The sequence below is a fragment of the Uranotaenia lowii genome, chromosome 1, assembly GCF_029784155.1.
Source record: "Uranotaenia lowii strain MFRU-FL chromosome 1, ASM2978415v1, whole genome shotgun sequence".
NCBI classification, from domain to species: Eukaryota; Metazoa; Arthropoda; class Insecta; order Diptera; family Culicidae; genus Uranotaenia; species Uranotaenia lowii.
In genome coordinates, this window is record NC_073691.1 from 94,067,836 (window position 1) to 94,079,922 (window position 12,087).

The window sequence follows — 12,087 nt, forward strand, 5'->3', positions numbered from 1 at the left end:
TGGCTTTACCATACACCATCGAAACAAAAATGTGTATCCGTATACAAATTGCAATATATTTTATTTAATTTATTATTCGTTGTTTTCAACCGAAAAACGATTGCGTATCTGGTGCACTGAACCAAATTGGGCGATTAAATTTATAGGGTCCTTTTAGTAAATCTAATTATTCCCAGTCAAATCTAAACTACTAAATTATCCTTTCAAAGATATAGGAAAATTTAATAGATTGTATCTGCCTCACTCACCTTGTGAAATACACAGGAAAATCCAATAATTATCAAACCAAATTGAGCGATTCAATTTAAAGGGTCATTCCAATAAATCCTATTATTCGCAGTCAAATTTAAGCTACTAAAGTGTCTTCTGAAAGATATATGAAAATCCAATAAATTGTGTCTGCATCATCCACTTGATAAAATGCATAGGAAAATTCAATAACTTTTATTACTTTCGTGTGGCATACCTTTCATTTCTGCTTTGTGATCTGTGACGTTGGATTATGAATTTTTGTTCAGATCGTTGTCAACTGAAAATTATAGCTTAATTTTCCCAATAAATTGATTATTTAGTTAATAACGGCCCATCGATACTAAGTTAAATAAAATATGAAGGAAATATACAGGTGAGTTCCTATTCCGTATATTTTCGAATGATTTGTGCGAGTTTTGTAAATGGTGACCAATGTTTTTAATACAAGATTGGAACGGAACCATATTCCCCGGAACCATATAACAGGACATAACCGGAATAGCCAAGGAACTTAGTTGGAAACCTCGACAAAGCAGTGTCGACAAAAATCCAAATGGGGTAAATAAAAGAGCGGATGAGGTCAAAGTCTAGCGATACGCAAGTTGGTGAGTCACGGCATAATTAATGTTGTGTTTTTTTTGTTTATAACAACTTTTTCACATTTACAGAAAGTGTCTAGAACTCCCTCTAGGGAGAGGACAAAGTGGTAACAACTTCACACCGAATTGGGACAGACCGATACCAATCGGTATCTGGTCTCGGTCATCGAAGAGAGTGCTACATGGTCAAGCTATTTTCGCCTGTGGCCTGTACGATGAGGCACTTCATTATTTCGTTCTCGTCGAGTTGAATTTGCGTTCAGAGAAGTGTAATTGCAGTCGCAGCATCCGGATTCTGACCGTCGTATCATACACCATAAGAGGATGGAAAAATCACGATCCAAGTTCAAACAAACCAAACATGCCGCAGATCCTCCAATCCGACTGACCAATTATAGTCTAGTGGTCGAAGCCGATTGCCGGAACGGTTTAAGATGAAACGGAACTGGAGGTAAATTAGAATTTGATGATAGTGTTATTGTGTTCAATAGTGTTCTAACAAACTGTTGCTTTTTTCAGATTGAATTCCGAATTATCGACGAACTGGGCTAGCTCAAGATTTTTGTATTCGGATGTAGAAGTATGATGAAGCTTGAGTAGGAGTCCCGTCCTACGTTTCAATGTTTCGATCGATTTCCTAAGAGTGCCTTGTAGTGCCAAAAGTAAAGTTGTATTACTTCTTAAAATACAGCAAATTTTAATTAAAATTTTGACTTACCTTATTGGTTCTATCATATGCCAGCAAGCTACTGTATATAAATAAACAACTAAAAAAAAAACAATAAAAAGGAAATAAAATACAAGCATTTTTCATTACATTGGTAAAAACATTCATTTCACTATCCTTAACAATAAATTTTATCATTTTGGCTTAATTTAGAGTTCATTGGAAATTCCTATAAATTCAATCTTTCGTCTTCTGATAAAAAGTATTGGATTTTCCTTTAGTGCGAAAACACTAAAATTCCCAATAAACCTTATAGCCAGATTTTGTTCAGTGTGGGCCTAACCATAATTTAGGCCTGTTATTTCTCGCCGCGGAAAGATGCCGGAAAATCAATCATTCAGATTACTCGTACTACGTCGTTGTACTGCACAACAAGAAAAATTCGTGTAAATTTAGATCGAAAACGATGCACGAAAACGGAACATCGATTTTGATGTAAAATTCTATCACGGTGTATTTTTTTCGAGGATGTAATTTTTGAGGCGTGTAAATTTATATCGAAATCAATGCACGAGATTGGATCACAAAAGCCGTCGTGTAAAAATACACAGGGATGTAAATTTTAAAATTTATTATCGTAATTATTGATATTTTTTCTAAATATTAAGTTTTTTGCTTTTGTCTTGAATAAATACGCCGCATGTATCATTTTTAATTCACATTTATTTACAAAACTGAACATAAAAACCATTCGGATAGCGTCAGGCTGATATTGTTGTTGCATCCGATGATTCCCAGCACGGGGATGTTTTTCGAATCAGCATGATCAGCATCCTCGAATGGTTCCGGAAATCATAATTTTTCGGTCAGCATCCTGCACACTCGAATTGTTCTGACAAAAGTTTCTCCGGATAATCACTGGCCGGATATCAGCCGCTGCGAAAAATCTGACCTTGCTGTAATGGAGAGAAAACTTATCAGTTTCAACCATATTCTTTATTTCACGTCTCATAAACTTACTACTTTAAAGACTCTTAAAGTGCTCCTGTAGCTACGCCTTTGAATGACTCGTTTCCGAATAATTTTCCGACTTGTTTACTTTGTGTCCGACGAGCAAACTAACTTGAAATATAAAAAGGCACAATTTAAATATTTGCATTCAATTTTAAATCAAACAGATATAATTTTACACTGTTTGTGATAACACAAAAACAAGATGGCTAACGACTCAGTTCAATCTTGTGTAACTTGTAAAAAAACATTAATTCTCGCGGAAAACCGGTGCAGTGCGACGGAAAATGTAAGCAGTGGTTCCATAAAGCGTGTACGTCGTTGAGTGATTCGGAATATCAGGAAATCTTGGCAGTTCCTGATAAATTTTGGTTTTGCGTTCCATGTAAAACGACGCGCAACCGAAACCGAAAAAGCACAATCGGCATTGCTGAAAAGTCATTGTCTTCATCTTCGTTAGCTGCAAGTGTATCTGGAGAAGATCAATCCGAGTTAGCAAAAACCATCCAAAAAATGGATTCTAAGCTCGACCGACTCATCGGTTGGCAACAGGATATCATCAACGAGGTCCGGAGCATCCAGAATACACTGGACGAGCTTCGAACTACTACCGAAACACTTATGGATGAACAACAACAATTGCGAGAAGAAAACTATGAGCTGCGGCAGATGCTGGAGAAAAACGAAGCAGAAACTAACCAAATTAAGCAGGAAAAGTTGCTGAAATCGTTCGAAATATCTAACATCCCCGTATCTAGTGATGAAGACCTTCTGAACATTGCTTCAAAGATCTGTGAATCATTTGGCGTAAATTTGGAGGCTACTGATGTGAAGGAAATCTTCAGAGCACCATCAAATAGTTCTTTGAAGTCGCAAATTCCTCCATCAATAATTGTTAAACTCAAAAGTAGGGAGAAAAAGGAAAGCATCATGGCTGGTAAAAGAAATTCACGAGATCTTTCGACAAGGGTCCTTGGCATGCCAAACAAATATCCCAAAGAATATAATGTGTACATCAACGAATCAATGACAAAACGTTACAGATATTTGTTCAAGCTCGCTAGGGATCAAAAACGCGATGGAAAACTGAAGTATGTGTGGTTCCGTAATGGCAGATTACTGGCTAGGAAAACCGAAAAATCCAAAGTCAAGGAAATAACCTCATCAAGTGTACTGAATGACATCACAAAGTGATCCTAGTTTTCATCTGCCATTTCAACCAACCACCAAAAAACTTCTTTCCGTCGAACAGCTTAAATTCAAAAATTCTTCCAATCTTAAACTCATGTATATAAACGCTCGAAGCTTAAATGAAAAAATCGCCGAACTAGAACATCTTTTGGATTGCGCTAATCACCGTATTGATGCCATTTTGATTACCGAAACCTGGTCTCATGCCGAAACCGAATCATCTTTGTCGCTACTCAACTACAACTGTTTTTTTGCATCGAGGAAAACTAGGCGCGGCGGCGGAGCAGCAATATTTGTCCACAATAGTCTTCCAGTGAAACACATCCACACATTCTGTGACGAACATAACAGTATTATCGCTGTTGAGGTGGGTTCCCACGAAAAAATCACCTTGGTGAGTGTCTATCGTCCACCAGATGTTAAAACTGAATCCGTGGACCACTTTATCGAAGAGTTTGATAAGTTCCTCACCTCCCTCCGAAAAGATTCTTTGGTAGCAGGTGATTTCAACTTTGATATTCTGACCAGAACACCTTCCGTTGAAAATTATATTCAAACTGTTGTCACCAATGGATTTGAATTTTGCAATTCCTCCCCTACGAGATATCGTGCATGTCTGGATCACGTTATTACAAACAACACTACACTTAAAATCACGCTACAACAGTTGGAATACAGTCTCTTTGACCATGACGCAATCTTCATCGAAATCGATCGAAATATGGAGCTTCTAACGCAGCAAGATAAGTATTATCCTAAAATTGACTTGGATGTACTCAGAGAGTGCCTCAATCGTAACCCAATCGCAACTTATGAATACTGACGAAGTTTATCAATGTTTAGTCTCTGGAATACAGCGTTCTATCCAGGAATCGACGAAACAAATAAAAGTAAACAGTCAAACAACAACTAAAAACGCTAAAATCTGGTTCGATCGTGAGCTGAAGGATGCTGTGTGTGCCAAAAACTATTGGTTTGGTAAAACTCGCCGAAACACAGCTTGTGAATTTTCTCGACGTATGTATAGAATGTGGACCAATACAGTTACTGCTCTTAAACGAAATAAAAGGCAAAACTACTACGTAGCGAAATTCAATCAATGTGAGAACGATGCGAGCAAAACATGGAGCGTGATAGGTGAAATTCTAAGTACGAAGCGCAGTAACAAGTCATTATTGACCAAAGAGCAAAACAAACTTCAAAACATTAACCAATACTTTGTGACCGCTGCTAAGAATCTAGTTGACAAAATTCCCTACACAAGTATGATGCCTTTGAGTGTTCAAACGGACAGTTTATTGATGTTTACTCCCATAACCCCAATGGATGTATGTGCGATCGTCTCCAGGCTCAAGACTGGAGCTTCAGCTGGTTACGATGGAATACCAGCAAAAATCATAAAATCTTCCTGTGAAATGCTAAAAGACAACCTTACAGATTTACAATTTTCGCACCACAATATAGCGTCCACTGACAAGGCTGACAGGGAAATATTGAGAGAAAACTCGCAAACTCCAACGCAAAATGTTTCATTTAATTTTATTTAAAAAAAAACGGGAACATACAAATCAAGTTAATATTTCTAAAAAACGCTTTATATGTAATTTCACCATTATCATTATTATGTTAAAAAAAAATTTCAATGACGTTTTTCAACAAATGTGTATCATCGAAGAGATAAAATGACGATGATATGATTTTTGAATCTGTTTGTGTCAATCTTTGACGAAAAATATCAAATACGAATAGTTCAAACCCATGCTGACGCGCTTAAATTTTGATATTTTTCAAAACCAAAACGTCGACGCTCGAAAACGCTGCCGTTTAGAACAAGTTTTGCGTTCTAGTACAATGCCTTCGCTGACGCGACGCACCATTGTGGCGACTCAAACGGAAAATGGCATCCTCAAAATAAAATGTCAACGCGACGCGACGATCGACGCTGTATTGTGTGGCAGCCTTAAAGTTAATTATATTTTAGAAAAGCATAAGTTGTAATTGCATTTCTCCCTGCCCTGTTTTATATAATTATTTTTCGCTTACACTCAGAGCACCTGCAACGGTTCAGGCATAAATATTGGTTTTAAGTATACCAGTTTAAGCAAAATTTGAAATTTTAGAATCGGCTAAAACACCCACTCCCCACCGGTGTAGTAGCAAATTTAAAACGGAAATACTTTCATTGCAGACACTCAATCATTGAGAAGAAAAAACCCATTTTATTGGAAAAATTGCATAAGTTTTGAGTTTCACGATTAGTTGTCTTAAAATGAATTCTACGAATATTCTTTTTGACAGAACAATGATTTCAACTATTCTACCAGGATTTCATTAATTTAAAAGCAAAAATGACTACACAACGAGGAAAAAAGGTCAATTGAAACAATTCTTCAATTAATTCAATCAAATTGCTTTGAATCAATGGAATAAAGTTTTGTTGAAATGAAATGAAAAAGCAATTTTTTTTTCAAGTAATTGCTGACATTGATAAAGGAAACGAGAAATGTTCATCCCAAAGTCAAAGGAAATTTGTAAATTTGTAAATTTATGTATGGATACAGAAAAATATGCTAATATTGACGAAAACTCCGAGCAATCCATACGAAACTAAAAATCTCTCAATATCTCAAATAAAACAAAAATTATAGAACAAACAATAAACATTTATTTTACCTCATCCAAAAAGTATTAAAATTTTCTTTTCGTTTATTTTTTTCAAATTTTAGAACGCTGACTGGATTCACTAATTCGTCGACCCAAATGAAAAGCTTTTTATTCAATTATATTAAATCGAGAATAATGTGACATCTATTATTTATACTTGATATGGTTTTTATTAACATCTATTCTCAATTTATGTTACGTATAGGATGGTTGAAGCGAAAAAAAAACATTCAAATAATATCTCAAAAAGAAACTATTATCACACCCAATGTTACCCAAACATGTGTGAAAGAAATCATTGTTGGCTAAAATTTTCTCACCGTGAACTAAATCGGTCTGTCGTATATTTTGAAATCCTGTTCCAAATTTGCATGAATTTGGAACAAATGCGTATAACTGTTGGGAATTTTGAAATCGATAACTGTGCTAAAACAGCAATATACGCCACCGGTGCCAGCCGAAATGTTTTAGCGTGGTCGAAAACCGTGTTTTGCATCTACCGTTGGGACAGCCCTCAGAATAAAAACAACCCAAAATTAAGAACGGACCCGCATCAAAACAAAGTTCAGCGTTCGTTCTTAATTTTGGGCTGCTATCAACACCCCAAAATAAAAGTTCGCTGCTTGAACTGACTACCCCAAAAAAAATTGTTTTGTTTTCAGTCAGGCAGTCATTCATCGTAATATGCTGATTTTCTGGACTAATGGTAAGATTGATTCGAATATGCCTTATTGATTTTCTAAACAATCATCCGTTTTTTTTTTCCTCAGAACGGCCGGATTTCCCCTCGTCGAAGGACATGCTGTTCAAGTTTCCGAATGTGGAACGACACCCGGATCTGCCTCCAGTGGATTTGAAACAATCCAAAGCAACCATATAAATGAAGGAAAGGCTTGCCAAGTACTTTGCCAACTGGATTAGAAAACATGTCTGGTCGGAGAGCGAGAACCGGTTCCGAATATCCCCGAACACCCTGGACTCAATCCGGGAGATCTTGCGCCCTATATTTTGGAAACGCAGTTCTATTAGGTTAGGTTAGAAATATGGACATTGTAAACATTTTTAATAATCTTCCTTTTTCATTTTATCCAGAGAAACAAATTATCCCAGCATGACGGGCCAGATGTATCGACAAGCTGGTAGATGGTCACCATATGAAGCCAACAAACGGAAGTTTATCAAGCAATCCATTAATCAATTCCGCTCCGTAGCTTTCCGGATTCCAATAGCTCCCGCCAATTCTTCAACTAAAGTTGTAATTCCGGTCCCATTCCAGTGATAAAAGCCCCCGAATGAAAATTTTGATTGTTAGAACGGTTTAAAGATACAATCTTTGTGAAGAAAAAAGTTTTTTTTATAAAAATAAAAATCAAAAATAGACCATTTTCATTATTAAATATTTGAACGCCCTTTTAGAAAATTTGGCTGGCTCAAGAAACAAAAACAAAACCCTGCCGAATGACAACACCCCAAAATCAAGTTGCGAGAATGACGTTTATTCTCAAATTTGGGAAAACCCCCCCGAACTTATTTTCGTCGGGAGCCAGTTTCATCCGATTTTGCGGCATAACAACTTAGTTTTGGTTTGTGACGGCTTAGAGTGTACTTGAACACAATCGTGGATTCATTCTCAAGGTTGCATGCAAGTTTTTGTTTGAAGTGTTTTGTCTCTGCGTTCGTAATATTTTCTGTCAGTTCAGCAAACATGTTTTGCTAATTTTGTAATTGATTGTGCAAGGAAAGCGGGGAAAAGTTATTTTCTAATCTTAAATCATTGTTGTGACGACTTTGGAGAGTATAATCCAACCCTTAAACTACAAATGCATCCAAGACGAACCTAAACCGTGCTGGAATTCCGGAGCTGTTGTTGTTGTTCATCTATCCAGTTGGGAGATGTGGTATGCAGTCATAACCCGTTTTCTCCGGAGGCGATTAGTTTTGGCTATCATCTTCTGCCTGTCTTTCACCTACTGCATGGTTCGATTGATTGGTAATGTATGTACATATAACGAATGGTGGAAGTGGCAGAATTCAGACACGAGTATAATAGTAGAAATATGTCGAAGTGAAATAAATTTTACTATGTTTAATTATCCACAGAACGTTTCACTGAACCTGGACAGCGATCTGTTTCAAACGCTTCAGAGGGATAAGCCCATCATCTGGACCAGCCAGGACGCGCTGGACGAGCGGAACAGATCCAACAACCTATCGGTCAGCTGCCGCAATTCGGTCCAGGGAAAGGCCCTGATAGTGGACGATCGAGGCTACGTTTGCAGCAGATCGGAACTCCTGTGGACCGGATGCTGCAATGTGGAGGTAGAGAGCACCAAACTGTTCCACTGTGACACCTGCCGGCCGAGCAATTGTTGTGCTATTTACGAGTACTGTGTCTCGTGTTGTATGCATCCCGACAGGGTTAGTATCCCTGACGATTGAATTTAAAAGACATTTTTTAATTTGAATTCATTTTTTTTATCTTCTAGAAAACCCTTTTGGAGAAAGTGCTAGCCAAAGCCAGTGGAAGGCAGATTGCTGTCTATTCTACGGTCAATGACCAATACGAGCTGTGTTTGACCAAATGTCGCACCAATTCTCACTCTGTGCAAAACGAAAATAAATATCGTGATCCAAAACTTAAACACTGTTACGGTGAGACTGAAGAGCAGAACCTTAACACAGATGGGAACAGAAGTAGTGGTGCAGGCAATATCGCACTAGATACCAATGATAATAGTAATCGTTTATCCATAAGTGGTTGATAAGGAACGATGTGTTGATGATGATTTGACAGAAGAAACCTGTGTACAATGATAAGAATCTTGCTGATAAACTTAATGTGATGGAATTGTGATTTTTACTGGACATAAAACTACCGAAAAATGAATCGTAATATACAGAGGCAGTTTAATCAGATCCTGTTTTGGTTTGCATCCGGATACAGATATCGAAGACTGGACAACAATGAACGGTAAGTTTTCAATTTTCTAATTTTTCTTCCAAGAGTTGGCCTTGTTCAATGCCATATTTCATCATCGATTTCTGACGATAAGCCCAAGCCATTCTTGTTGATGTAAATGCAACACCAACTTTACCTTCCTTATCAATTGTAATTGCACCTGCCGTTCCGATCAACCTTTCGGTCATAGCTTTGCAGGCATTTTCCGTTGCTTTTTGAGCATCTTCACCGAGTAATTCAATTCTTTTCAGTATGGCGTGGGCTAAGCAATATTTCATGATTGTTTCTCCATGACCGGTGGTGGAAACACCTCCTACATTGTTATCCGCATAAGTTCCTGCCCCAACCAATGGAGTATCTCCAATTCGCCCCGGAAATTTCCCCGTTATTCCTCCGGTGGACGTCGCTACTGCTATGTTACCTTGGGAATCGATGGCAACAGCTCCAACCGTTCCTACTTCCGATTTTTTGTATTTATTTACGGCTCCAATTTCCGTACGCGCAAACAGATTGCCTCCTCTCTTATGATCCTCTTTCCATTCTTCCAACGCTTCACGTGCGTAATCGGTTACCAGTTGCCCCGGAGGATGAAGGATTTCAAATCCCTTAAAAAGAAAAAAAAACTAATTTTTAGCATCCACTTTTGAACCATTTCTGTTAAAAGTTACCTGCTCCTTGGCAAATTGCATCACACCTGCGCCAGCGAGAAAATTGTGCGGTGTGTCCATTACCTTCCTGGCCAGGCTTATAGGGTGCATAATATCTTTCACCAGTGACGCACAGCCAGCCCTCAACGTGGATCCATTCATGATGCTTGCCTCCATTTCAACGTTCCCCTCAGTCGTCAGAACGGATCCGTAGCCAGCATTGAAATATGGATCCAATTCCATGCTGCGTACTGCACTTTCCACTGCATCCAGAACACAGCCGGTTTTCAGGAGTTTGTCATATCCCCGGTTGGCAGCGAGCTTGACTCCGACCAGTTTCCCCTCGACCCGTGACACCGGAATATCTCCGGCGCCTCCATGTACTAACACAATGGGTTCTATCGAAGATGGCATTCTGCTGTTGCAACCTTTGCTTGCAATAACCCGCAATCGACTAGACGGCAGTTATCGACACGAAAGACAAAGAACCTGCACATGATAATGGAAACCTGTTATCTTGTAGTCATTTGATTGCCTATTCACTTTCTTCTCTATGCGAGAGTTTTAAATGAAAGTAAACAAAGTGTTCATTCGGTTCAACGCTCCCAGCCACTATTATTTATACCGACTCTATTTTACAGGAAAAAAAATATACAATCTTAAATACGAATTTGACATACCACAGGATAGCAGCTTAAGATTGGATTTGCGTCCTTAAAATTAAAAACTTGTTAAATACGAGTGCGGAGACCAAAATTTTACTTGCTGATTCACTGTTATCATTACAACGAATGAACTCGCATCGCAATCTTTCCTCTTGCATAGGAAAACTCGCACGCAATTTACTTCAAGCAATTTTGTCTAGCACACAAGTACAGTAGCAACACTGAAGCTCGGATAAAATTTTCAAGTTTCTGGAATTTGAAATGACTGGATGGAAACCTTTTCACTGAACCTAATTTTTGAAAATTTGGGGTTTTCGTTGAAGTTATACCGCATTGAGTTCTTAAAAAAGCCTGCTGTGATATAGCTGAAAACCGTTACTTTTGCCGTTTTCGTTTATCTCCACTCGCGCGGGGCAAAACTTTTTCTGAATAAACAAACAGAATCGTTACCCAGGACGATGCAAATATATGGTTGCTATACTCACCCTTATGCTTACCCCCAACACTGACAATTTTTACGGGGTGCAACCGCCTGCTTGAGGTTCAAATCTTGGGCAAAACTAGTGGACTTCTGAATTAATAACCGAACGTAATAACAGCAGTTAGGGCAAAACTCGTGGGTAACGAGGTTGCCACTGCCAATAAACGAAAACACTATTTGGTCTCTGTGAGAACTTTTGTTACATTATATGGTAAGGTACATCGGGGTAAGTGTGGACGATGGCTATTTAAACAATACTGTGAACTATTTTTTGAAACTTTTAATGCAGAATATTCAATTTACTTGTAATCTCTAACTGTGAATAAGGTACGATTCCGACAATAACGGATGTTGACAGCGACCTTTTGGGAATTTTCTGTTTTTAACTACGATGTCGAGTTGATGTGCATCGTTTTCAACTGCAAATATCTCGTTAACTAGCATCGCTCTTGACGGAAAACTCTACATTGAAACAATCCTTCCTTACATTCGAAACAATCAGTTAGGAAAAAAGAAACGAGCGGTTAAAAATGAAGAAAAAAAGGTTTATTTTCTTTCCGTCATCCAATACAATTTAGCTATATTTAGCATTCGGACGGTTAAAAGTTGGGAAAAGTAAGTTGTATATTATGAAATATTTATATATTTTCGATAAAATCGGTTCTAGTTTATTGTAATGTATTCTACACACAATGATCATACAAAGATGGCTTACTAATAGTTTTCTGTGCTAATAGTACGATGCACTTTTTTTACAAGTTCAGAGCTGTTCGAACAACCAATGTGTTCAACCAAGAAAACACAAATTAGTTAAAAATTTCCTGAGAAATCATAGGGAAAAACTATCGTCTCCCCTGTGTGGGATGCCAATGGATGAATGAGTAAATAAGCACATTCTCTCAGGGTAGGCATTACTCGGATCTTCGAGAGAATGTAGTAGCGTTTGGGTGA

The 12,087-nt window shown here is 37.9% G+C and overlaps 2 protein-coding genes and 1 long non-coding RNA gene across 4 annotated transcripts; 2 read left to right on the forward strand and 1 right to left on the reverse strand.

Annotated features, from left to right (window-relative positions):
• Window positions 1-345: 345 nt before the first annotated feature.
• On the forward strand, window positions 346-1,611 carry LOC129739370 (uncharacterized). Of its 2 annotated transcripts, none has more exons than XR_008735840.1 (3): window positions 346-857; window positions 921-1,302; window positions 1,371-1,611. It is a non-coding gene; the product is annotated as an uncharacterized LOC129739370 (long non-coding RNA). The 2 variants fall into 2 exon arrangements; XR_008735841.1 differs by having other exon boundaries at window positions 346-625; window positions 701-1,302.
• A 6,457-nt stretch (window positions 1,612-8,068) lies between these two features.
• LOC129740332 (SREBP regulating gene protein) lies at window positions 8,069-9,232 on the forward strand. Its single transcript, XM_055731982.1, has 3 exons — window positions 8,069-8,379; window positions 8,485-8,802; window positions 8,871-9,232. Exons 1-3 carry the CDS (start codon window positions 8,278-8,280, stop codon window positions 9,144-9,146), a joined length of 696 nt encoding a protein of 231 aa, XP_055587957.1. The 5' UTR covers window positions 8,069-8,277; the 3' UTR covers window positions 9,147-9,232.
• A 35-nt stretch (window positions 9,233-9,267) lies between these two features.
• Window positions 9,268-10,972, reverse strand: LOC129740331 (probable isoaspartyl peptidase/L-asparaginase GA20639). Its single transcript, XM_055731981.1, has 3 exons — window positions 10,671-10,972; window positions 10,012-10,479; window positions 9,268-9,948 (listed from the first exon to the last, which is right to left on the reverse strand). The coding sequence occupies exons 2-3, from the start codon at window positions 10,402-10,404 to the stop codon at window positions 9,364-9,366; spliced, it is 978 nt and encodes a 325-aa protein (XP_055587956.1). The 5' UTR covers window positions 10,405-10,479; window positions 10,671-10,972; the 3' UTR covers window positions 9,268-9,363.
• Window positions 10,973-12,087: the final 1,115 nt, after the last annotated feature.

Excerpts from the sequence above, each read along its gene's own strand:
- LOC129740331 (XM_055731981.1), bottom strand. The coding sequence starts at position 10,404 with ATGCCATCTTCGATAGAACCCATTGTGTTAGTACATGGAGGCGCCGGA. Across the intron at positions 9,949-10,011 it reads TGCAATTTGCCAAGGAGCAG|GGATTTGAAATCCTTCATCC; the intron begins GTAACTTTTAAC and ends TTTCTTTTTAAG.
- LOC129740332 (XM_055731982.1), top strand. The coding sequence starts at position 8,278 with ATGTGGTATGCAGTCATAACCCGTTTTCTCCGGAGGCGATTAGTTTTG. Across the intron at positions 8,380-8,484 it reads TGGTTCGATTGATTGGTAAT|AACGTTTCACTGAACCTGGA; the intron begins GTATGTACATAT and ends AATTATCCACAG. Across the intron at positions 8,803-8,870 it reads GTTGTATGCATCCCGACAGG|AAAACCCTTTTGGAGAAAGT; the intron begins GTTAGTATCCCT and ends TTTATCTTCTAG.